Here is a 26,871-nt window from a genome sequence, read left to right on the forward strand (position 1 = left end):
TTTTGGGCCCCAATATAACATCCTCTTTGCCCACCTTAATTCATTTGCAGGAGGGTAGACATTCTCTGATGAGAATGGAGGAATTCTTACCTCCCCCCAGCCCCAGGGCCAGGAGGGTGGGGGACCGGCAGGGGAACCCTCCATTGTTGAGGTTGGGAGCCTGTGTATAAATGCCCCAGACTCCCACCTTGCAAAATGACAGTTCCGCAAGGCATTCCATCAGCTTGCTGGAAGCTTTTGTGCAGTCAAGCTCTCATGGACTCCAGTAGCAGCTTCTGACTGTCCTCACTCCCTCCCTCCTACCTCCTGAGACCATCTCCCACACATATTAGATCACCCAAGGCCCTGCTTTTGCAGAAACACAACTAAGACACTACCGAACTTTGTTGAACAAGCCATTGTTTTTACATAAGGGAACATTTTTATTTTCCTAAGACACAAATGTTGCCATGGTACAGTTTTCCCATAGAGACTTCATAGTTGATTAAATGCTTTGAGAATTAGACTGATATATTAAATAAAAAAGGGAACAAAAAATAAGAGGAGACACTTTGAATTTGGGAGTTGGGATATAGAGCAGAAAATAATCGTTATGTTTTGGACTTGCTGACATTGAAGATGACAGAGTCAGTTGGCTATGTCTTAATATTCAGATTTGGGAGATCTTCCAGAGGCTTCTGTATGTGTCAGAAAAAAAGGAAGAAAACTCATGGTCATCCACTGAAACACAGGTTTTAGTTTTGGTTTTTGTTTCTGTTTCTTTCTTTTTAGAGTGGAGCCTGCTTTAATGAGATTTTTCAACTAATTGAAATTCTACCACTTGATAGTAGAAGCTGAATCATTGCATGGGATTCTTCTTTATTTATAACACCTGGTACCATGGAAATGCGGATGAAAACCTTCACCAAACTGCAATTTTGATTTTTATTGCCTTTCCAGATGTATTCATTGAGTTTTTTCTTAGCTTTTGTATAGGAGTGCACAGCTTTCTTTTACTGAAAGCTATCTGATTCTTTCAAAGACAGTCTTATCATTTACACTGTTCAGGCAATGATTTAATTCGGTAACTACAAACCACTAGGCATTTCAACATTAAACGTTAAAGACATTTAAAGCATTATGCATGGCACTATTGCACAGCCTGTCTGTGTTCCTTTGACAACTTATTTAACTATCCCTACTGGGTAATATTTTGCATTTTAATTGAAAACGTAACACGTCACCTCATAGCATCAAATAAAGTTGAGTTACACAACTAGTAAAGTTCACATGCAGTTTTCAGTGATAATGATTTTAATAGTTCCTCATGCTCTAAATGCAAATAATCACAAGGTATTTGGAGCCAGAGGTCTAAATTTTTAAGCATTAGGGTCGTTTAGTCAGCTGACCAAAATTTCCCACATACTGCCACTTTTATGTTTCATTTTAATCCTCCTAGGGAAAAACTGGTTTGTTTTATTTCTCAGTCTTTTATTGGCATCTTTGTTTTTTGTATTTATGGAATACCCAATTATACATATGTGTACCTAATTTAACATACAGCCCTTTCCAGCATTTCCTGTAAAATATTCTACATAGAATTCTTTGGTCAGATACATTTAGGATGCTCTAATGCCCATCTGACATTGGTAGACCTCATAAGTGTGTATTCTATATTAAGGTCTCTGACTTATTGTGTATAAAGAAACTCATTTAATTTGGCTTAACGCTGCATTTCCTGAACTGACTTTGGTGGGAAACAATAGCCATTCTTTGGCTCATTTTAAGTCATGCAGAAGTAGACTTGTGCACTATAGCCCCACAGTTATACTCAGTGACATTTCACACATTCTGCCTGCTAGGTGATTACTGAATTAATCTACATAGAGAAACCAACATCCACAATATATAGCAAATGGAATCAGATTCCAAACTGAGCACATGCTTGTCAAGAAATCAGAGTCACAGGGGCGCCTGGGTGGCTTAGTCGGTTAGGCGTCCGACTTTCGCTTAGGTTATGATCTCGCGGTTCGTGGGTTCGAGCCCCGCATCGGGCTCTGTGCTGACTGCCAGCTCAGAGCCTGGAGCCTGTTTCAGTCTGTGACTCCCTCTCTCTCTGACCCTCCCCTGCTCACACTCTCTTTCTATCTCTCCTAGAAATAAAAAAAAAAATAAAATAAAAATAAAAACTTGAATATTGTTCTAAAAGACATTTTAAAAAAAAAAAGAAATCAGAGTCACCCCAGTCTCTTCTGTATGTATTGCTGATTTCTTGTGGTCTTGTCTTCCTCTCCACAGCTTGGGGAAATCAACCTAAAATAAAGTCCTTGAGGGGTGCACGGGTGGCTCAGTCGGTTAAGTGGCCAACTTCGGCTCAGGTCATGAATCTCACATTTCGTGCCCGTCGTCGGGCTCTGTGCCCACAGCTCAGAGCCTGGAGCCTGCTTCAGATTCTGTGTCACCCTCTCTCTTTGCCCCTCCGCTGCTTGTGCTCTCTCTCTCTCATATAAACAAACATTTAAATTTATTTAAAAAGTAGAGTCCTTGAAGAGTCCATGGAAAACCTACTCAATCTAGAATATTAACAGACAGGCATCAAGGTAGACTGTTTTATACTCCGGGAGTGGCCCGGGTGAATGGATGGGAAAGCATTGTGAATAAGGAGGGTACTGCTTTCCTGGTTCTACACACCTCCCTTTGATGCCAGCCATAGAGATACTGGCCCCATGGTGTTCTTGGAGCTTTGGGATATCTTAGTACAGCACTGCAGACTTGGGGCGGGGGTGTGTGGAGGGAAACTAAAGAAACTAAACTGAAATATGGAGAGCTGGATTTTTTTGTTTTCACACACATTTCCCCACTTTTACATGTACTCACGTGTGTGTGTATGTCTGTGTGTGTTTAATTCTATACAGTTTTGTCACTTGTGTAGTTTTTGTATCCATCACAACAGTTAATACTCCTGACAGTGCATTTGGAACCATACTCAAATCCCTGCTTCCACCTTCCCAAACATTGGCAACCACTGATCTGCTCTCTACTTCTAGTTTATTTTTTCTAATTTAAAATATTATATAAAGTAAATCATATAACATGTAACCTTTCAGGAGTATTTGTTTTTGTTTTTGTTTTCAGTCAGCATAATTCTGAAGATCAATCTAAGTTGTAAGGTATAGTAGTCCCTGATACGTTTGTGAGTTTAAACACTGACCAATTGCAGGACATCTGAGTTATTTCCGGTTCAGGGTTATTGCCCATAAAGCTATATGAACTTTTGTGTACAGATTTTTGTGTGAAGGTGTGTCTTCATTTTCCTGGGATAAATGGATGATATTATAGTTGTGTGTTTAGTTTTATACGAAATGGCCAAACTGTTTTTCCAGAAAAGCTGTAACATTTTGCATTCCAACCAGCAAAGTATGAGTGATCCAGTTTCTCCACATCCTAAACCTTCAGGGTTTAGTGTTGTCACTGTTTATTATTTTTAGCCACTCAGATATGTGTGCTGTGCTGTCTCATTGAAGTTTTACTTTATATTTCCCCAATGGCTAATGACACTGAACATCTTTTCACATTATTATTAGCCATCTGTGTATTGTCTTCAGGGAAGTGTCTGTTCAGGTTGTTTGCCCATTTTCTAACTGAATACTTTTGGTTTTTATTACTGAGTTTTGCAAAGACTTATTTATTCTAGGTACTATTTATTTCCTGGTCAAGTGGTTTGTGAGTATTTTTTCCACTCTGCTGTTGGTCTTTTCATTCTCTTTACATAGGCTTTCACAAGGCAAAAATTTTGAATTTTGATAAATTCCAATTTATCAGTCTTCCCTTCCCTTAATGATCCAGGTACTTGTCAGGTCTTTTGTTGTCAAAAACTCTTTGCTAGTCCCAGGTCACAAAGATGTTCTCCCCCTATATATTTCCCCAAGTTTATTTTACAGGTTTCTTTACATCTAAGTTTATGATTCATTTTGAGTTAAATTTAAGACATGAGTGAGGTTTGGGTCCTTTTTTTTTCAGATAGGTGTCGAGTTGCTTTGGCATGATGTAATTAAAAGGTTATCCTTCCATTTAATTGCATCTGCCACTATCAAAAATCAGTGAGCATATTTATACGAGTCTATTTCTAGGCTGTTCTCTTCCATTAACCTATGTAACTCTCCCTCTGCCAATACTGTGGTCTTGATTATTGTAGCTATAAAATAAACCTTAGTATTAAGTAGAGTGATTCTTGCCACTTTATTCTTAGTGAAGATGGTGTTCGCTATTCTCAGGACTGTACTTTTACATACAAAATTTAGAAAAAGCTTGCCCATACCTTCAACAAGTAAAAGAACACATTTTTTTAAATGTGCTGGAATTTTAACACTAATTGCATATCATTTGCAGAGTTCATGCTATGTTGAGTCTTCCAGTCCACGAACACAGTATGGCTCTCCATTTGCTTACATTTGATTATTTTCACTCAGTATCTTGTCTTTTTCAGAATATAGATCCTTCACCTGTTTTATTATCTGTATGCCTAAGGATCTCATTTTTTGAATGATTGTGAGTAGTTTTGTGTTTTTAATTTAGGTTTCTGCATGCTCAGTGTTACTGTGTAGAAACTGCATCGTCTGACCTATTTACCTCATTTATACTGAGAGGGTTTTGGTTTTGCTTTGCACTTGGTTTTGATAGATTCCTTCTCATTTTCTATTTAGACATGTCATCTGCAAATAGGGATAGTTTATTTCTTCCTCTCCAAACTGTATACTTTTTATTTCTTTTCCTTTCATTATTGCAGTGGTTAGAACTTTTAGTGGTAAGAACGGACATCCTTGTCATATTCCTGATGTTAGGAGGAAAGCATTCAGTCCTACGCCATCAAATATGTTGTTAACTCTACTTCTTCTAGATGCTTTTCTATCATCTTGGTTTCTTTTTAATGTCCAGCTAATGAGAGGCTCTAGAATAATTTCAGAGCCTGCAAGAATTGGAAAGGAGACAAAAATAAAATTCTTAGAAATTTTCTAGTCTACTATTTCTACTAATAAATTCCTGGATTTAGTATTTATTTATTTTGACTCCTAGGCAAAGTTTGTTCTAATACAATTCCTGCCAAGAATGGACTACAGGCATCCTTCACTTGAGTTTGGGTTACACGTGTAACCGTCCATGAGATATTTGAGTAATCTAAAGCTTTGCAGACACTTATCCTGCCTTTATTTCTGTGCTCTTTAGTGTTAACCCCAAAGGGAGGAAATCGGGCTGTATTTTGAAGCAGGTGTTCTTTTGCATCAGTGGCTTTCCTTTTCCTCTGTCTGAACAGACTCTCCCCCTCAACATCCCCACCTCCCACCCTCCATCCTCGATTTGACCGACTGCTCTTTCAAGGCATCTCTTCCATCTGTTGGTTGAATGTTTGCTCCTCTGTGTACTTACCACCAGAGCAAGGTTCTTGCAGTGGACCTCGAGGCTCTGACCACACAGGGCTCTCCTTGAAAGCCTTGAAAGGAAGCCCCAGTGATTTATATTTCCAAACCTGACATGCAGCAGGCTGAAGTCCTCAGTGAACACGTGTTCAGTTAGTGACTGCTTCACTTTTCATCCTTACTGCTAAATGGATGTTAAACAGATTCTTTATCTCATGAGCATTTTCATAGGTTCCCCAAATTCTGAGATATGTTTTAAGACACTTAATCTGGGTTGAACTTTATACATCTTAATAGGGTGCCACCAAGTTATATTCCGTGTGTATAAACTTTAGCCACTAAGGTTGTTAAAAATACAGATCTCCTTCTAACCGACTACTTTCAAGTGATTTCTTCAGTATCTGGGTTTGTAATAAGAATCCTAGGTGATAATAATACAGGGGGTCCTGGACCACACTTTGAGTAACATAAACCAAGAATTCAGAGGACTATGTTTTAAAGAAAACAAAACTTAATTATAGTCACAGTTTGCTAGAAGCAAAAGCCTGGAAAACATGTTAGAGCCAGTACAGGTATTTTTCTTTGCTATCGCTGATGTATATGCTCCTCAAACTGGCTACAGGTATCCAAAAAACTAATGTTCTTTAGCATAGAGACAGTATCAATGCAAGTGTTCAGCCTAATGGACGCGTCTGTTCCAGACAGTTATCAGTGCTTTAGGCAAAAGGGATTTTTTACCTTTGGGGGAAAAGAGACATTATTAGCTTCCATAGAATTGTTTTATCCTTTTCTGCATATTCTAGCTAAAATCAGGGATGAATCACTTCCATGACGTGAATTTATGTAACAGAATAAAACAAGAATTGGGTAAGAAATCAGAAATGATGATATATACTTGGTTGCCAGAAAATCACCATTTGGTATTATTTTCCCACGTATAGCCTACATTCTGATATGATGTACGGGAAACATTTGGATGGTACAATTTTGTAGTTCCAACTCAGGTATATTTCAGGATGCTTTCTGTTTTGATTATGTTACATTTTACTTACACCTTGAAGGTAATATAATGCTGTTACCATATTGTTTTCGTAGGGTAACTTCCGGTTAAAGTAAGTCCAGAAGTACAGTTTTGTTTTGTTTTTTTTCCCTTTTGTGGGTATACAGAGTGAGTTTTGCTGAATAGCTTGATTCCATGCCTATAACCTGGTAATTTAATACTATTTTTCAAAAACATTAAAATGAAGCAAATAGACCCTCTTATTTCCCCCTGATGGGCTGATTTTGGGTGCTTAGAATATTCATAACTGCCTACAGTTTGTAGTTTTATCAGTTTGAAGATAATTATTTTGCTTTTTACATCTTTCAAGGCAAAGTGAAAATTTTCCAGGTTGTGTTCTGAAATACACATATTGCCTCACCACTTAAACAATTTATATGAACCCTTATGAGAGCTAGGAAATGTGTGTATTGTTTCACAAATTGACAGTGCAATTGTTCTGATACAGAAAGTGACACCATTGTGTATATTAACTGTAGAATTCACAGGTTTTGGATTAAAAGAAACAGTACATTTTTTTCTTGCTTTTTTCCCTGAAAGGCTTAAGTTTTGTTCAAAATGAGCCAATGGATTTTCTTCATTTGGTAATTTATGCTGGAGAATAAGAATCAGAATTTGTTTTCCTGGATTGTTACTGGAAAAATTAAGCAATTTTTAAAAATAATCACTGGTGGTCAAAATAGTATTTGCCTTGATTGCTCTATTAAAAACTTGAAAAAAAGTCTTTGGGCAGTTATAAAAATTATTTGCATTTTTTCACAGCCACACATAAAAAGGAATTAGGTGGATTTAATATACTGTTATCCTTTGACTTCTACCTGCATGGTAATTTACAGTGATACATATCCTCCATAGAACCCTTCAAGACTTAGGACAAATAGAACTTGTATCCAGAACCCAAATACTTTCAACTCTTTCTGTAAATAACCACAATAATTATAGGTAGAGTAAAATTTATTTAGGGTACTGATCAAAAAATACTTGGGGAGAGAAATTCATAAAGAGCTGGCTTTCATTAGAAGGTAAAGGTAAATGTCTTCGTGATCTGATGAATCACTGTGACAAGTGTGGATATTGGTTTATGTATATTTTTGATTCAAGATTTTTCATTTCCATCTTTGAGTCCTATGGTCTAGTTATTTAATTCTAATACATGCTTTGTCCATTGGGATAGCCCAGGCTACTTTGACAGTGTTAAAGCAGCACAGGATTAGTGAGTATATATATTTATTTGTCCTGCTGAATTTCTAAGAAGCCTTAATAAATCAAAATCCTAATTTACCTTTTCAAAGACAATGTTCTCCCGTTGAGATCACTGAAAAAGGGTTTTATCCTGCAAAAGAAGGGATTGCCTCTGTGTGAACATTTTAATGTGTCTTGTCCTTTCTGAAATCCCTTTCTGTTTTGTTTTCAAATCAGATCTTGAAAATTTTCAAACCAAAATGAGAAGTACTGTGTCTGTGCGTGAAGGCCAGGGGGTCGTCCTGCTATGTGGCCCGCCGCCACACTCCGGAGGTGAGACGTGGTCTGTGTGCTGTTTAATATGTATCGACTAAGTTTCAGTGTGAGACCAACAGCATATGTACTGTTATCGCTTCCCTAAATTACCCTGAGAAAATTGATAACCCACGGATTGGATTCTGTCACCTGAGTTGGAATATAAGAAACTATACAAAAGACAGTCCATCCAGAGAAGCTTATAAACATAATTTATTACAACAAGAAGTGCTGTAAAGGCAAGTGAGATCAAGTTTGTTTCAATTACCTAATGGTGCTGAACAGTGCCTTTTACACCATATCATTTGTTATTTAGTTCTAGAACATGACCTACGTTAGAGTCTTTATAGTTTCTCCCTTTTCTCTCTCCCTACTTCTCTCTCTCCCCCCATCCTGTACCTCTCTCTTTCTGTCTTATACACACACTTCAGCATGATTAATATATGCTGTCAGTCCTCTGTATCTATGCGTGATATATATATATATATGAAAATAATATGTGTATGTATATTCGCATCACTTTCATTGGGGAGTTGGAGTTGCACATTTTATGCTACATTGCTATAAATTGAAATGCTGCTAAAAACTCAGAGTGAAAATGAACTTCAGCACATAGGAAAATAATTTAATAAGCACCGCTCCCCTAGTAAGAGCCTGGAGTGTTGGTTTGATTTTGCTCTCATGATCACTCCTGCAAACTTGGTCACTTACAGGAACAAAGAGGGCATTATTAATGTATAAATCACTGTTCTTGAAGAAACAAATGATTCTGTTCTTGAGAGGATGGGAATTACTGAGGGATAAACCGGTTAGAGAGGATCTTTCTGACCAGAGGCGAAACCGAGAAATCTTCCCATCATGGTGAAATTTATTCAAATGAAAATATGATGGACTTTATTTGCTTTGTGACATACAAACCAAAGTCCTTTTTCCCCAGAGACTTGTCAGCTTTCATCACAAAACCCTCAGTCCAATAAAACAAACATTTCCCATCATCACTATCTGATCACTTGAAATGTATGAGCCAGCTGGAGGGTTTGATTAGCAGACATGATTGCCATGATATTGGGGGAATAGGTTTACTTTGGGCTCCCCAAAGTACTTGAGTAGTGTGTATTTTCTGGAATCTTAAAGTTACAGAGGAATTTTAACTTTGAAGGGAGAGTCTCTTGAATGCAAATAAAAGTAACAGAGCTCAAACTGGCTTGAAGAAAATAGGGAGTTTACTAGCCCACATCACTGGGATGAGTAGTTGGCTTCTAGTAGAACTGTGTGATTGTTACAGAGATGCACCACCTGTCTCGTTGTGCATAGTGCAGTCAGTGGATCGCCTCTAGCTCTCAACTCCCTTTTGATCTCCTCAACTATAGAGTTACTCACTTGCCCGTGATCTTGCCCCTGCCTGGGGAGCCCACCTCTGGTGACTCATCAGGACAGAAGGAAGGGTCAGCGCTTTATGCCCAACATGGGACAATTCTGATGGGCAGTCTTCCAGAGCCTGCTGCCGGGATGTCCAGTGGATTGTTGAACCACATCACAATTGGACTTCTTTCTCTTCCCAGTCCTGTACCTGCTTCCTTCCTTTTAGAAGTTTTGATCATTGATAAAAATATTTTATCCCAAACTCTTATCTCAGTGGCTGCTCCCCGAGAACCCAGTCTCCCAATCTCCTGGAGCCATGAGTTCAGCCAATTTCATGAGAATTGTTGTTTCTTTATATCTCATGACTCTGCTTCCCTCAGTGTTGATTCTCTGTAATGTAGACTCCTTGTGGTGGCAAAGGTGTCTCTGATAACTCCAAGCTGGTGTGCTTAATGCTGGCAATCCTAATGAAGCAGGCAACCTGTTGTTCAATGGCTCTTGATTTTAACCAGATCAGCCTTATTTAGGAGATTATTCCTGCAGCAGAGGGTCAGGGTCAGCTGTGTCTACTGAGTAGCATTTGCATGAGAAACCTGTATTTTCTAAAATAAGAGAAGGGTTTTGTTAGGAGAAAAAGCAAGACAATGTATTAGAGAGAAAAAGTGGCTAGAACATCAACCAAGGAAATATCAAAATAAATTTATTTTTTAAAATAAATATAAAAAAAACCTGGAGAATCTTGTCTGTGATGAGTTTTGGAAATGTTGACCTGACTAAAGATCCTGACTAATATTTAAGTACTTTTATGCTTAGATGTATTTGCTGATAACAAAGGAGGGACCTTTCAGTTGACTAAACTGTTGGATGAAACATACAACAAAAGATGAGTTCTTTTCCAATATCATGTAATTGGAGAACTATTGGTGACTTCACATATTTCTCTTTTCATTTTTGAGGCACATAGGTTGGGGTAACCGTGAAAGTCAAGCAGGCTTGTATATGAAGAAGGAAAGAAATGTCCCCACATAGGGCACATTAGCCCTTACAAGCCTAGACCATGGATGGGATTGTAAAGAACTGAACAGAAACCTACCTTCTTTACTCCTAGGTTGTACAGGAAAATGTTCTGGGCTAGAGTGTCAGGTTTAGATGTTGAAAATAGGATTCTCATTGATCCACATCTACCTAATGCTAAGATACTCACAATTTGCATCCACTGCCCTGACACATTGGCTGGTGAACTCCTTGAAGACAGAGTCCAAGTTGCTGTTTGTTCTATATCCAAGTGCCCAAGGGAAGGCGAACTTCTTCAGTGAATGTGAAAATAATTTAATAAACACTTGATAAACAACCCAAGGCTGGTTGATAACAAACAGTCAGTAAATATTGGTTGAACCAATGAACGCATTCATGAAATTAATAAAGGAATCCTTTTATAAGATTTGGTCAGTTAAAAGTGCTTTTTGAGAAATCACTAGAAACTTTGTTTCTAGAGGTATAAGCATCTAACAACCAACATGCCCTGGGTTGTTAGGGTGCCAAGCAGACAGGTGCAGGCACTGACAAATGAGAGTGAGTTCCAACCACAGCAGCTGATCATCAGTCCTGCTTCCTATCGCCTGTTGACTTAGGGAGTTTTGATTCAGTGGAAGGTGTGAGGCAGGGCATAAAACAATGGAAACTATGACACCAGGGATTATCAGAACTTGTGGTATGTGGTGCTCATGGCCCATTCTGTGACCCTACAGGACACGCACCTGCCCTTCTCTGTCTTCATCATTCTGCTCTACCTTCGTTCACTTCTTCCCCTTTCTTCATTTCTTCTTGATCCCTTCTCCATGGCTGGAAATGTTTAATTGTACTGTTATTTTCTAATTATTGAAGAAACCATCATAGTTCTTCATTCTGCATCTTCCCCACCAGAGTAATACCCTAAGATAGTAGGCACAGCAAAGCAAAATAATAAGCATAATAGTAAACATAATAGTCATAGTCACAGCAACCTCTGTTTATGGCATGCTACTTAGATGCTAAACAGTGTGCTGGCTCTTCGTGAAAATCATCTGCTAGGAGATTCCTTTGATTAAAAGTATGGAGAGGGATCGGGTGAATGACAATCTAAGATAGAGTCAGGAAGCTTCAGTCCTAGAGATGGCAAGAGGCTCAGCTCTCACCCAGCCAATACCTGAGTGCCTTGAGTCCAAACTTCTAGTTTATAAATTTTTTTAATATTTTTTTTTGAGAGGGAGAGAGAGACAGACAGAGCACCAGATGGGGAAGGGCAGAGAGAGGGAGACACAGAACTCGAAGCAGGCTCCAGGCTCTGAGCTGTCAGCACAGATCCCCCAGTGGGCCTTGAACTCATGAACCACAAGATGGTGACCTGAGCCAAAGTCAGATGCTTAACCAACTAAGCCACCCAGGAACACCACCACCCCCAAACTTCCTGTTTACAAATGACAGATGAGGCAGGAGGCCGGAAAGTCAGCTTCAGCACTGAGTCTCCTAGCTGTTATTTAGTGCTACAGTTTGGGAGTTCAGAGAGGAAGTAGTCTACCTAAGATCATAGAATTCTGAGGAAATAGAATGACTGGCTTCTGGCCGGGGCTCTTTCTATTCTGGCACAACCTAAAGCAGCCCCATCATGGTACAAAGGCACAGAGTCCTCAGTGAAAGTGTCACTATCCTAAGCCAAGGGCTCTGACATTTCACATCAGATGCAGCAGAGTTAATGGCTCTGTTTTAATATTCGAGGCCATTATTAATGCGAGCACAACAGATGAGCAATGCCACAGTCTTCTGAGCAGAAATCTCCAGAGTTCCACCAAATGCCCAACTCCGATTTGTGCCAGTCCAGTACTTCCGAGATTTTGATCACAAATGAATCAGCTGGGGACCTGATAAAATGCAGCTTCTGATTCAGTGGGTTTGTCTTGGGGCCTGAGATTCTGCATTTTTAATAAGCTCTCTCCTGAAGCTGATGCTGCCGGTGCATGGGCCACACTCTGAATAGCAACACCCAAGCCTGCCTGTTCCATTAGGTGGAGTCCCCGAGGAGTTCCTGTTACCTGCTTCTGCCCTCACTCCTTCCTTTTCCTCTAACTAGTTCCATGCCCCAAACACTGGAAAATGTTTGTAACTCCAGAACCAAAATATTACCTCCCCACTGAGGGCATCACTTTTTTCCCCCATTCAAGTCTGAAGAGTCTTTCTCAAGAAGCTCTGCACTCAGATTTATTACCTTGTTTGGTGGCCTTCCTGGTCTCCAACAGATTTATATATATTTAGTGTCTCATAAAACTCTTGTCTTTCTGGTGTGCCTGGATGGCTCATGTTAAACATACGACTCTTTTTTTTTTTAATGTTTATTTCTTTTTGAGAGAGGGGGTGGGTGGGGAAGACAGAGAGGGAGACAAAGGATCTGAAGCAGGCTTTGTGCTAAGAGCAGTGAACCTAACACTCTTGAAAGTGAGATCATGGGGGCACCTGGGTGGCTCAGTCGGTTAAGTGCCGACTTCAGCTCAGGTCATGATCTCACAGTTTGTGGGTCCGAGCCCTGTGTCGGGCTCTGTGCTGACAGCTAGCTTCAGAGCCTTGAGACTGTTTCGAATTGTGTGTCTTCCTTTCTCCCTGGCCCTCCCCTGTTCATGCTGTCTCTCTCTCTCAGAAATAAATAAAACATTAAAAAAAATTTTTAAAGAAGTGAGTTCATGACCTGAGCCAAAATCAAGAGTGAGATGCTCAACCAACTGAACCACCCAGGCTCCCCAAGCTTCAGACTCTTGATTTCAGCTCAGGTCATGATTTCACAGTCATGAGATCAAGCCCATGTCAAGCTCTGTGCTAACAGCATGTTGCCTGCTTGGGATTCTCTCCCTCTCTCTCTGCCCCTCCCCCACTCACACTCTCTTTTTCTCTCTGAAAATAAATAAATAAATAACCAAACAAACAATAAAAACTTTTAGAAACCTCTTTCTTTTTTTTCTAAGTCCTAAGGGTTAGGGGACTGCCTTTTTTAGTGCTCCCCTTTTAATGAAACTCCCAGAGTCCCAAGCATAGAAGGAATCATGGTTTTCTGTCATGACTTCTAACCTCCCAGATGTGATGTGAAAGGCCAGCCTGACCTTGAACTTGACTTTAGTTTAGATCTAAGAATTCATAGAGAACCTCACGCCACAAACAGACTCTTGAGATTTTGAAATTAAATTATATGACAGGAAGTACCTTAGGTGTTCACGGGATCCGTCGTCCATTGTGTATACTTGTTTCTGCAAAACCCTTCCGAGAATGCCTCAGATCTCTGAGTGCATTGATGCTTTTCCTCTTTGAATCACAATAAGATGAAAATATCAAGGCACAAGGAGACAGCATGAGAGCGTGCCATGCATTTTTGAATCACTGACAGATGCAGTATGCAGCTTTGTCTTTCCCACACTGCGTTCGTTGTGCCTTCTTCCTGGGGGAACACTTCAGGAGCCTAAAGGGTCCTGAACTAGAAAGGCATTTCTCACTTTGTGATGTGGAGGTCATGGAGCTGGGCCACACACCAAAGGTGTTTTGTTTGGGTTTCAGTTGTGTGTTTCCTATGGCCGGCAACGTGATCTGTAAAGGCACTTCACCACTACTTACTGAAGGTCTCAGTAGCTGCTCCTCCCTTTTTTTTTTTAATTTTTAATTTCTGGCTTCTATTTCTTCTGTTATTGGCCCATAGTAAAATTATGTTAAAATCTCTTCTCTTGTAAGTAAATTTTTTACTCTCTTATGTTTATTTGGGATAAAAATCAGAAATACTCTTCCAAAATGGACTAGAGAATTATACATGGAAAGAGCCTAAATCGGGGTACCAAAGCATGGAAACTGTGTATATCCCTTATATTCCCTTAATTCACTAATGCAGATAATTTATAAGAGTGTGGCAGCAACCTGGGTCTGCTTTGTGTAAGAGCAGTTACCATTTATGTGATGCCAATAAGAAGGAAAAACTCTTTCATGGGAGGTGACAGTTAGGACTTGCTCTTAGGAGTCCTTAAAACTTCTCTAGTGACACAGGTCACTTGAGAGGGGTCTTATCTTCCCCTCATTCTGTGACATTTCCTGCCACTTCCTATTCATTGGCTTCTCTACAGGACAATCTAGTACCTCTCCAAGGCAAGAGGAATTAGCATCCTCTGAGAAATTAGTTGGAAAACTAGGAATTGACAAGTCAGAAATAAGAGACTGGGCATGGGTTATCTATAGCTTAATTATTAATCTAGTTATCAACAGTGTGAAAATTAGCTGGGAATTAGTGTAATTACCATGCCGTTGCTGGTATCGCTACAAAATCATTAGAAATTCAAATGCACCAGAAAAATGACCCGGTTATAAATAAGGTTGCAAGACTAGTTCATGGGCAAGTAATGATAAATATTAATGAGGCAGGATTCATAGACTGATCAGGTTCTTACACACATGCATGTTCACAAGGAGTTGATGTTTGTCCAAAGATGGCCGATGACATGTATGCTGAGTGGAGAAGAGGTTGTCGTCTTTCGCCGTATTTGGTCTCTGATCCAGCTTCCCGTATCTTTGCTGAGTACATGCTCTTCTGAAATGACAGCCCTGGACCCTGCCATCCACTTACAACAACACAGCCTTTGGGATGTTCAGGGGACAATGTGAGATGCCAAACAGCAGGTAGTGAAGGCTGAAGTGACTCAATGCTAAAAATTACTTTGAAAATTCTGGTGTGACAGAGGTGAGAACTGTGAGCAACATAACCAGATGGCATGGGATTTACACCCTCTGTATCAACATCTTGGGTCTTTTTTTTTTTTTTTTTTTTTCCCTTTCTTTCCCCAAGACTGAAAAACAAGTCATCTCAGGTAGCTTAGATGAGGTGGGCCTGAAGAAAAAGTGCCAAGTAGGAGTTTTCTGGAAAGATGTATCCAGTGACTAGATCCTTCATTAAGGTGTCAAAACATATCACCTGGTGTTTGGGGATGTGATTAACTCAAAAGAATAATTTCCACAGATAACCTGCAAACGTAACACGGTTTTATCTTGGGCACTCGTTTTTCCTTCACCTACACTTTTGTGCTGTTTCTGTTTGTGGACTTTTTGGCTTCGATCGCATTTGCGTCACTGGTCACTGGGGAATGTTTCTCTGAGAATTCAGAGGTGTCCCCTTCCGTAAAGCTGAAAAAGTTTCATCTTAGCAGGTATTTATACCGTCACAAGATGTGATATCAAGGTAAAGCAGATGAGTGGCTGGTTTACTAAGGAATAAGGATCTGTCCCACACAATACCATTCTGAGTGTATTGCTCCTGCCTGGGGAGAGGGGAGTAGATAGGGGTAGGTTAACATATCATGGCAAAAACTTAGAGAATCCACCTGTAGACTGAATGATTAACAAATTGTAAAACTGATTTTTTAATATATGTCAATTCTGATGTGACTTGACATTTAGAGGAGTTCAAAATATTAACAGAGTCATAGTAGCATTCAGATAGGTATGTTTTGAATCCATCGACACACAAAACCTCAGCTGCTCTTATATGGATAAAACAAAATATTTTGATCTCTAAAGAGAGCTTATATTATAGAGGATAGTGTTAATTGCTGAGCACCCATTTTGTAGTTGGAAATGAAGGTGAAAAATCGTGTTTCTCTGAAGTACATGAATGGGGCATCTGAGAATTAGAAATATTCAGAGTCGGCCTATTCTTTTATTCCTTTTTCCATCCATACATCCATTCATTCATCCATCCATCCATCTGTCCACACATACATACATACTTTCATCCATCCATTCATCCACCCATCCATTTTATTCATTCATTGATTTACTCATGTATCCATCAAAATATCGGTTGGTGTGTAGATGGCATTTTATGTCTTATAATGCTGTTTTACTATAATAAATATGGCCCCTTACTTGAAAAATCTTAGTATTAAGCTGAGAAAAAACTGAGAGCATTGTTGATAAACTGGATAGGAATGTATTCAAACTAATATTTGTTGAACCTCACCCCACACCATTCCCCAAGCCCTGAAAGTATGTAAGAAACAGAAAGATAAATAGAAGTCCTCTTGCCCTTAGGGCTTGTGGTCCCACAGAAGTGAGAAAGGTGTGTTTGCTGATAACCGGTTATCCCTGAAATAACAGTAATAGTTAGAGTTGTCATTATTTAACCAGACACTAGGTTTATTGCTCATAACATCAAGGAAGGATGTAGTACTCTTATTCTGATTGACAAGCTGAAGCGGAAAGCAGTTAGGTGTTTTGTCCAAAGCTGCACAATAGTAGATTTGTGCTTCAGACCTAGATCTATTGCTTTTTTTTTAAATGTTTATTTATTTGAAGGAGAGAACATGAGAGGGGGAAAGGCAGAGAGAGAGTGGGACCTAGGATCTCAAGCGGGCTCTCCACTGACCCGCAGGGAGCCAAATGTGAGATTAGGACTTGAGCCGAAGTCAGATGCTCAACCAACCAAGCCACCTAGGAGCCCCGATCGGTTGGATTTTGACAGAAAATTTTCGTGTGTTCACAACAATTATGGGCTTCGGTTTTGGTTTTTTGTTTGTTTGGTTGGTTTTGGTTTTGGTTTGTTTTTTTTTATTTTTTTTAATGTTTTTATTTATTTCTAGGAGAGAGAGAGACAGCGTGAGCAGGGGAGGGTCAGAGAGAGAGGGAGTGACAGACTCTGAAACAGGCTCCAGGCTCTAAGCTGGCAGCCAGCACAGAGCCCGATGCAGGGCTCGAACCCACAAACCGCGAGATCATGACCTAAGTGAAAGTCGGACACTTAACCGACTAAGCCACCCAGGTGCCCCTGTTTTGTTTTTTTAGGATTTACACATTATCTGCCTTCTGTGATAGTGTTCTTCAAAACCTTTTGATATATGCACTGATATGATTAAAATGTTTACAAACACCTCCTCTCTCTCTGTCTCACTGTCTACCCCCCATCCCTCAGTCATACTTAGGAGGCAGAGTGGAAACAAGCCAGGCATCTAAGAGCTAGATTGCTCGAGTTCCAGTTCTAACTCTGACTACAAACTTTGGGCATGTTGCCTAACCTCTGAACCTGTTTATTATCTGTAAACAGGGAATACTCACTGAGCTTATCCTTATAAGGAGGTTGTGAGGATGTATGTGAGTTGTTTGAAATGTCTGATTTATTTATTAAACAAAAAAACCATACTATAGTCCTAATATTTTTACTGTATGGAAAAATATAAAAATTAAAATAGCTAAATAAAAGTAAATCTGTAAAGAGGGTTTATTATATTTTTTTCCTGTACTCCAGAGAATTTTCTTGCCTAGCACTTTTGTACCCCGCTTTGGAAAACATTGTTCTAGAAAATGTTTGGGTTTCCCTCCTAGTTGGTTAATCTGTGGTTAAGGACGAAGGACTTGGCTGTTTCTTGCTTAACAACACAGTGACACTTACAAGTGGCAGAAGGGGGTTGCCTTTGAGATGCTTACCCTGTACAAGCATCAGTGACTGCCTCCCTTCTGGGACTTACCCCCCATGGCCTCCACAGGCTGCACCTACCTGTCGTATGTTCTAGCGGGCATTGGCTGACTGGCCCAGACAAGGACACCTGACCAAGCTGGGCCAATCAGGTGCTCTTTTCTGGAAACTTGGTATTTGGCCCAACAGGATAGAATTCTGAATTTTGAAGCAAGACGCAGTCCTGCCAGGGATTAAGAGACCAGGGATGGAGAGTAAAGACTAAGGAGTGCTCAGCCACAGCCCCCCCTTCCTTCCTTGGCACCCACTTTCTTGCCCTTGGGTGCTCTGCACCAGCCTTTGTACAAGGGCATGTATATTGCATTCCCACTCTGATGGCCTCTGTTTCTTACAAACAAAGGCTCGCAGCTAATTCAAAGGGCATTACTATAAAGGCCATACTAGTCCTGGGGAAGGGGAATGAAACTGATACAAGGCCAAGATGAAGTTTAATATAAGAAATAAAGAAACAGGGGCATCTGTGTGGCTCAGTCAGTTAAGTGTCAGACTCTTGGTTCCAGCTCAGATCATGATCTTGCGGTTTGTGGGTGTGTTTCGCACATCCGGCTCTGCGCAAGACAGTGAGGAGCCTGCTTGGGATTATCTCTCTCCCTCTCTCTCTCTCTGCCCCTTCCCCGCTCACACGCTTGCGCTCTCTCTCAATAAATAAATAAATAAACATTTAAAATATAATAGAGAAACAGAAGCTACATGTTTCAACAAATGTCCTTGTTCCGGCATCCTTTTATGATTGAAGTCAGCATTGAACACACTACAAATAGACCTGGAAGGAGGCAAGGTCGTAGAAACAATTTGAAAAAAAAAAAAAAACCATGCATTCATTGTTACTTACGTTTGCAGTTTCTGAGTGAGTTTCCCTGAAATCTCAGGGATGCCACTGACCATTTCCACAGAGATTTTATCACACCAGCATGGCTTCATGCTTTTCCCTCCTATTTCATTCTCAGATCCCCTAAATGGTCTTCCCTACTACAATGAGAAAATCATTTTTTCCAACTTTAAAGCCTGCAGTTTTCCTTGCTCTGATTCCATCCACCCACAGACAGGAGCCTTAAGCCCATCAAGAAAATTACATGCGAAAGCTGGGAGTTTAAATCCACTGTTATAGCGATAGCGCTTCAAGAAGAACTTATTTAAAAATTGCAGAGCTCTGACTGATGTTGTCTGCTTTAAGTAAACATAAGATTGTTAATTTAGTGCAAATCAAGGATGGTAAAGGCTTTGTTTCCTAACATTCTAAGCAGAAATTGAGGATGATCATTAGTTGGTACTTTCTGTCATTAAAAACAAACAAAACACACAACCTAGTAGCACTGGGTAAAGCTTAAGAAGTCATTTGTGCACTGGCAAGAGGGAAAGCTAAACATCGGTTGCTTTGCCATGAAAATGAATTTATATGCACTTAGTGTTTTAATTAAGATGATACGAGCTATGGTAACATACCTGAAAACGTATTAGCATAAACCAGAATGTATCTCTTGCTCAGATAAGGTCCATATCAAGCTCTCTGGCTCCATCCATTTATGCCTCTTCATTGCAACATCTAATATCCATGGGCACTGCCTTGGTCTCCCTCAAGGTGGCAGAAAGAAAAGGGTGAAAGAAGCCACTTGGGTGCTTTTTATGGAATAGGTCCAGATGAGACCCTGTTACCTCTGTGCACGTTCTGTTGACTGGTCCCCAGGCACATGGTCACACTAAGCTCAAAGGAGGTGAGACTGTAGTCCTGTCTGTGCCAAGGGAGAAGTGAGAACAGGTTGGAAGTATGGCTAGCCTCTCTCTGCCATACTTTGTTTGATCTGTGCTTTTGAAAATATGCACATGAGGACCTGAGACATCAGTTAGAATGTCATGTCTTAAGGGCTTGTTTCTGAACTCTGGTGGCTATGTGAGAAGTTTTCTTTGGAGGACTTGTTTAAAATGTACATTCCATGGAGTGCCTGGGTGTCTCAGTCAGTTAGGTGTCCAACTTCGGCTCAGGTCATGATTTAATGGTTCCTGAGTTTGAGCCCCACATCAGGCCCTGTGCTGAGAGCTCAGAGCCTGGAGCCTGCTTTGGATTCTGTGTGTGTCTCTCTCTCTGTCCCTCAACAGCTCATGTTCTGCCTCACTCTTGCTCTCACGCTCTCTCTTTCTCTCTCTCTCAAAAACAAATAAACTTAACAAATTAAAGAAAAATAAAATGTTCATTCCATGATCCCACTGACTCAATAGTATGGGGTCTTCCTTGGGAATCTGCACTCTTTATAAATGACTCCGGGAATTTTTTTAAGTTTATTTATTTATTTTGAGAGAGAATGAGTTGGGGAGGGGCAGAGAGTGAGAGAGACTTCCAACCAGGCTCCACACTGTCAATGCAGAGTCGGACATAGGCCTCGAACTCAGGAACCACAAAACCATGACCTGAGCTGAGATCAAGTGTTGGGTGCTTAACCGATTGAACCACCCAGGTGCCCTGGGGAATTTTTGATTCAGATGGTCTTTGAACAACATTTTGAGACATGTTACTATCAAGTCATATAAATTCACATGTTTTAAGGAAACGTTTCAAGGAATGGAAGAATGTCATAATGGACGAAGTAAAAGCATTGTAGTATTTCAGGGGTTGAATTTTATTAATCAGGATGATTTAGATTCTGAAAGGGAAATGGAATTCTTGGCTTATGTAAAACATTATTTTTTTTTTAATTTATTTATAAGTTAGGCAGGTCTTATCTCACTCGACTAAGTTTTTTCTTCATTAACATTAGCTGCCTTAGAGAGCATAGTTGTTGGCAAGCCATTTGTGTTTAAGTGAACATTCACCTTCCCAGCTGTCATCTGTGTTTGTGGACAGTCACATGAACTGAGCACCTCTCCTGCCATTGGTTAAGATTGCTTAGCTTTTGATCCTCATGTGTACTGCCTGGCAGCTCACCCCTGAGTACTTTGGGTCTGTTTATCTTTGTCATGTGTGTGCATGTGTGTTTCATGTCAAGGGGGCATACCTGTCTAGTGTAAAACCCAGATTGATCTTGTAGGGAGGAAATTTCAAAATTGATCAGTTTCTCTTATATGCCTCCCCCTTATTTAAAACCTATTTTTCCCTATTAAATATAGCAAGTTGGAATTTAAAATGATACCAGGATTGGGGTGCCTGGGTGGCTCAGTTGGTTAAGTGTCAGAATTCAGCTCAGGTCATGATCTCACGGTTCCTGAGTTTAAGCCCCACATTGTGCTCTGTGCTAGCAGCTCAGAGCCTGGAGCCTGCTTCAGATTCTGTGTCTCCCTCTCTGTCTGCCCCTCCCCCACTTGTGCTCTTTATCTCTCTCTCTCTCTCTCTCTCTCTCTCAAAAATAAATAAATGTTTTAAAAAATTAAAAATGACACCAGGATTTAACTCTAAGAAATTGTGAAATGAGTCATGTGCAAAGTTCTCAGTAATAAGAATCAGGCTCTTTATTTTTTTAGTGTTTTTTAAATGTATTTTTGAGAGAGAGGGAACACAAGCAGGGAATGGGGAGAGAGAGAGGAGGACAGAGGATCTCAGGCAGGCTCTGCATTGTCAGCAGTGAGCCTGATGTGGGGCTCAAACTCTCAAACTATGAGATCATGACCTGGGCTGAAGTCAGATGCTCAGCCGCCTGAGCCACCCAGGCTTCCCAACAACAATCAGTGTTTAGAGTCATTCATAGAAATGCCACGGTGCTTACCTTTCCGTAGTCTGCAGGGGCCAGCCAGATGATGCAAATGAATGAGCAGGGGCAGGTTTTGAGGCTTGGGTAATTGTTCTTCCGGCTATACAGTTAAATCTTTTAACAGCATCATTTACTATATTTGCATTTTTTTAAACAGAAACTAAATATGTTTTCTTAGTTTGCTAAGTTTTTTGTCAGACATATTTTCTATTTATGGATTATACTTCTCACCATGGTGTTTTTCCCAATATCCTCTAAAATTCATTAGACACAGGCATGTTTTGTATATTAAACATATGGAGAGATTTTCCAGTGTTTATGTATGAAGTTTGCTCTGTATCAGTCAGCTTTTTTACTGGGGTCTGCTGCAGAGCAAATGAGTCCAAAATCTCATGGTTTATAACCTTACAGTTTATAATAATGAAGGTTTATTTCCTAATTTGTTGGCTCTCAGGGGTGGGTTGGCTGCAGCTATATTCCATGTCACTTACTCACTTTAAGAAAAAGCAGCCCCTTTCGGGTACAAGCCACGCTTATGACAGGAAGAAAAGAGAATTACCAGAACCATTCAGTCCATTTACAAGTTTAGTCATTTCCACACTCATTCTGTTTTGCAAAAGCAAGTATTAGGACTAGTGTGAATCAGGGGCGCCTGGGTGGCTTAGTCAGTTAAGCATCCGACTTTCGCTTAGGTTATGATCTCGCGGTTCGTGGGTTCGAGCCCCGCGTCGGGCTCTGTGCTGACTGCCAGCTCAGAGCCTGGAGCCTGTTTCAGAGTCTTTGACTCCCTCTCTCTCTGACCCTCCCCTGCTCACGCTGTCTCTCTCTCCTAGAAATAAATAAAAGATTAAAAAAATTAAAAAAAAAAAAAAAAGGACTAGTGCGAATCAAATGGTTCAGGAACTGTAGTGTCACATAGCTAAGCCACAAATAATTTTAATAAAAACATAATCATATGCTCTTATTTTTTTAGCTATTTGTCTTTTATAGCCACCCTTTCAATTTCCCTACATCTGATTGAAATCTAAACACAATAACTAGTTCATTAACGTTATCATTACTCTACCAGCAAGAAAACACAAGAACAATGTATCTTGATGAAAAATGGCACCCAAAGTCAGATCACCCAAAGGTTTCAAATGCTACTCAACTCCAGCTGATTATTGCCATGGAGAAAGTCCATGGAGCTTTTTCATGAAAAGCTAGAAATTTTATGTTGGCTAAGTTTTCCAAAAAGGTTTTAACAGTGTGGGTTAAATAATACAAATTCAAGGGTACTGTCCACCTCTAGACCATAGATGGAAGTCTCTTCTCAGGGACATAGAATTAATGCGAATTTTAAAAAATGAGCCTCATTGACTCAACAATCTGAGAGACTACAAGTCTGAGAGAGTTAAAGTTATGGTTTATAGTCTTTAAAAATTCACTTTTATTAGGTTCAGGAGTATATAAAATAATTCCCAAACAAGATTAATTAAAACTGCTAATCATGGGTTCCTGAGGGCCTGCAGTTTTGGAGGTCACTTTTCATTCCTTCTGGAAATAGTTTTCCAGATTTATCTTACATACTTTTTCTGAAGTAATTAATTAAGTGCTCTCCCCTCCTAGTTAGTCTATTTTACATCATTACTTTTCTTATCAAACGTTTTATGCCCCCAACGTGGGAATAAATTAGTCAGCTAAATACAATGGAGTCGTAGTGGTCTAATGTGTGAGTTTTATTGTACATAAGTACAAACTCTAATTCTTGAGACTGAATTTGATATTTTCTGGACAAAGGTGATTTGGGAAGATTAATAGATGCCAGCAAGCTCAGTTCCCATGAAGAAGCATCAGGTTCCCAAGCATAAATACAATAACTCAGGAGAAACGTAACTAATTTTTCTGTTGTAGCTTTAAAGGAATTGCTGTTCCTGGTGTAAATTTTTCGTAAATCCAGAAATTAATTTTTTTCTCATTTTTCTAGCATTATGTTGGCCATGATATTATTATATCTGGAAATATTATGCATTTTGAAATTCACTCCTTTTATTTCTTTTAATTTCTCATTTGATTTCTATGTAACGTGTCACATATTCCCCATACTGCCTTATAACGATTACCTTCCACAGCTAAGGAACTTGATTAGGCCCTGACTCCCTGATACAACCATGTGATTAATGGATTGATACATTCAGTATAATTAATAAAGATAAGTTCTGTGCTCCCACCATAAGGAGAAAAGACTCCTTATTTTCTCTCGTGGCTTTAAGTTTTAACAGCCTATGTTTATACTCAGACCCTTTTGTGTGACCGTGAACAGCATTTCTCATACTGTGTTCTTATGGAACGGTGATAAGCATCACGTACAAATGTGAGGCAGTTTGAAAAACACGTCTTCAAAAACAGTGAGAAAAGCGAAAGAAAACGTTGTTCTTTTATTTCTCAGAGCTTTTAAGAGTAAGGTATTAAGTACACATATCCAAAAGGAGGACTCTAGCATGCGGTTTTTCCCACACTTACTTGACACAAGAACCCTTTGTTTACGAAGCATCTTGCCGGACCAGATGTTTTGGGGAGCACACCTCAGGACGTGCTCACCCAGCTTGAAGATGGTGCTCACCAGTAATTTTCAAAATGTCCTCCGCCAAGTGCTCTGAGGGTTTGTGAAACTCACAGGGACAGTTTCGTGTACAGACCTCTCATTTCCTCTTCATAGAGAGCATTTCTGTTCTTACCTCTTTTAAATTTGTAGTTCCATCTGAATACTCTTTAAAGGCAGGATTCTTGGGATGCCTGGGTGGCTCAATCCATTAAGTGTCTGACTTCAGCTCATGTCATAATCTCACGTTCTGTGGGTTCAAGCCCCCCATTGGGCTCTATGCTGACAGCTCAGAGCCTGGAGCCTGCTTTGGATTCTGTGTCTCCCTCTCTCTCTCCCCCTCCCCCGTCCGCACCCTGTCTCTCTCTCAAAAATAAAAATAAACATAAAAAAAATAGTAAAGGCAGCATTCTATATTGACAGATTGTAAAGAGAAGGAAGGAAGAGAGGGAGAGAGAGAGAGAACATATCTTTTATCAGCAAACAAGTGGAGTCAGCTGCCCGGATTTATTCATATTTATTTTGGCTTGAGAATTCTTGATATGTTAAGGGGTGGTTTCTTCATTATATAGTTATGGAAACTGGGGGAGAAAATTAAGGGACGCTTTGAGTAGTTAATGTACTTCTGGCATTTTGTAAATTCAATTAATTATGTGTGGATCACTTTACATCTGTTACAGTAATAACAATAGGCTGATGTTTTCTGGTGGGGAAACAAGTCCATCAATCATCCATAATCATTGATCTTCAGATAAGGGGATCCATTCTGACTGGCTTACAGTAACCAAAATTGTTTTCAGTGTTACTGCCAAAACATGTTGTATTTCATAAATCTCTTAAGAAGGCCTTTTCTGTTTCCACTTGAGATATAAAATGACATCTGAAGTGGTGATATATGTAGACTTAAAGCAATCTTTTTCAATCATTATAACCTTTAAGCACCACTAGCATCCCTCAGGATTCTGTGACCTTTTCTCTCTGTATTATGCTTTTTGACAGCTCAGAGAGAAAGGCAGTATACCTGACATCTGGTATAAACATGAAATGTTAATTCTTTACACGTACTTAATATTGCCAACCACTTACAGATACTCGTATGATATGTTTTGGTTTTTTCCCATGGCTACAGCATGAAATCTATATGAGTTTTCTTAATCCAGTGGTAGAAAGCAGGAAGACTTATTTGCTGGTCATCCATAGCTATGATTTCGTCTTGGATTCATCACCATAGATCAGGCAGAAGGCAGAAGTTCAAGAGTCTTTAGCCATACAGTGAAAGGATTTTGTTCTCTGCAGTATCTGAGTAAAGAACAAGGGGAATTCAAAGACTCTTAGAACAAAACACAAGCACATAAGCAGAATTGTAACAGCCAGAGACAAACTTCTGTATCTCTAACAGGACCTGGGGGTATTATGCTTAGTGATTCTTAGTATATTGGAGGCACGTATTCCAAGCTACAAGGCATCAGTGAGGATCCTCAACTAAGTTGAAAGAAGAGCTAGGTTGATAAAATCAAGTCATTATGGTCAGAATATCATAATGCAGTGAAGGAGTTCTTCAGAAAGTAAAAGGACTGGATGGCATCCAGAGCTCAGTAGATATCCAGATATCTCCAAGTTGGAAGAACTTTAGAACAAGCCAAGATCTGACCTCCTAGTCAGAGCTCACAAGCACTTTTTTTAAAAAAATTTTTATGTTTTATTTATTTCTGAGAGAGAGAGAGAGAGAGAGAGAGAGAGACAGCATGAGCAGGGGAGGGTCAGAGAGAGAGGGAGACACAGAATCTGAAGCAGTCTCCAGGCTCTGAGCTAGCTGTCAGCACAGAGCCCGACGCGGGCCTTGAACCCAAACTGTGAAATCATGACGTGAGCCAAGGTCAGACGCTTAACCAACTGAGCCACCCAGGCGCCCTGAGCACACAAGCATTAAACAGATAGCCTGGAAATTTCAGTTGGAAGTGTTAACATAGAGAAAATTTACAGCCAACATACAAGAATGTTCTCCCCAAAGAATGGTATCTATATTTGTTGTTATATTTGTGAATTTCAGGGTCTTATGCACATGGTTAGGAATAGATGCCTTTATCGATTTTAATAGAAATTGTTACAACTAGCATGTAGGTTATTAGCGCTGTGATAAGACATCACGATAGGAGACATAACATACCACCCTTATATATATATATGCAAAGTTCTTGAACAATGTGTGGCATGAAAAGCTGCTTCTAAGCTGTGTGCAGTGTACTGGCAAAAGCAGCCATATTGTATCTCAGTCCTAGTACAATAGTAGTAAAATTTAGGGAAACAACCTTCAGATGGTCTCTGTACCAAGGAGGGGGCTTCATTAGAAGACAGGAGGAGAGATGAATTGTATGAAAACTGTTTTGGAATCATAGGATGCAAGAGCCTCCATTGCAGGGTAAGTGCCTTGAAGTAGCGGAAGGAATTTTTAAATGATTTAACAGCTTTAACAAAGCTGCCTATGAGATTCCACATGGAAAATGGAGGGTGTTTTTCCAGAGAACTACAAGTCCATTTACAAAGGTTCAGCATGATGTCGACAGGGTTGCGGGGTGGGTACATATTTTTGAGAATGGCTCCAGCAATATGGCCCAGTTGGAAATGCATCAAGAGACATTCAAACTGCAAGCCCGTTTCATGCCTCAGTTATCTCCCCTCCAAGCACAGGAACAATTTCCAAATCTGAGTGCAGTTGAAAGAATTAAAACATGGACTGCCTCCTGAGCATACATACCCTTTCCTTGCCTTTCTTATTTTTG

At 39.8% G+C, this 26,871-nt stretch overlaps 1 protein-coding gene across 1 annotated transcript in view; it reads left to right on the forward strand.

Moving 5' to 3' along the window:
* CNTN3 (contactin 3) overlaps nucleotides 1-26,871 on the forward strand; it is a 222,488-nt gene that overhangs the window by 65,164 nt on the left and 130,453 nt on the right. Inside the window, exon 3 of the mRNA XM_039230558.1 lies at nucleotides 7,873-7,968. Within this exon, the coding sequence (XP_039086489.1) occupies nucleotides 7,873-7,968 (96 nt within the window). The remainder of the gene's footprint in view (nucleotides 1-7,872; nucleotides 7,969-26,871) is intronic.

This window comes from Hyaena hyaena, unplaced genomic scaffold (assembly GCF_003009895.1).
Source record: "Hyaena hyaena isolate Hyena2069 unplaced genomic scaffold, ASM300989v1 scaffold_48, whole genome shotgun sequence".
NCBI classification, from domain to species: Eukaryota; Metazoa; Chordata; class Mammalia; order Carnivora; family Hyaenidae; genus Hyaena; species Hyaena hyaena.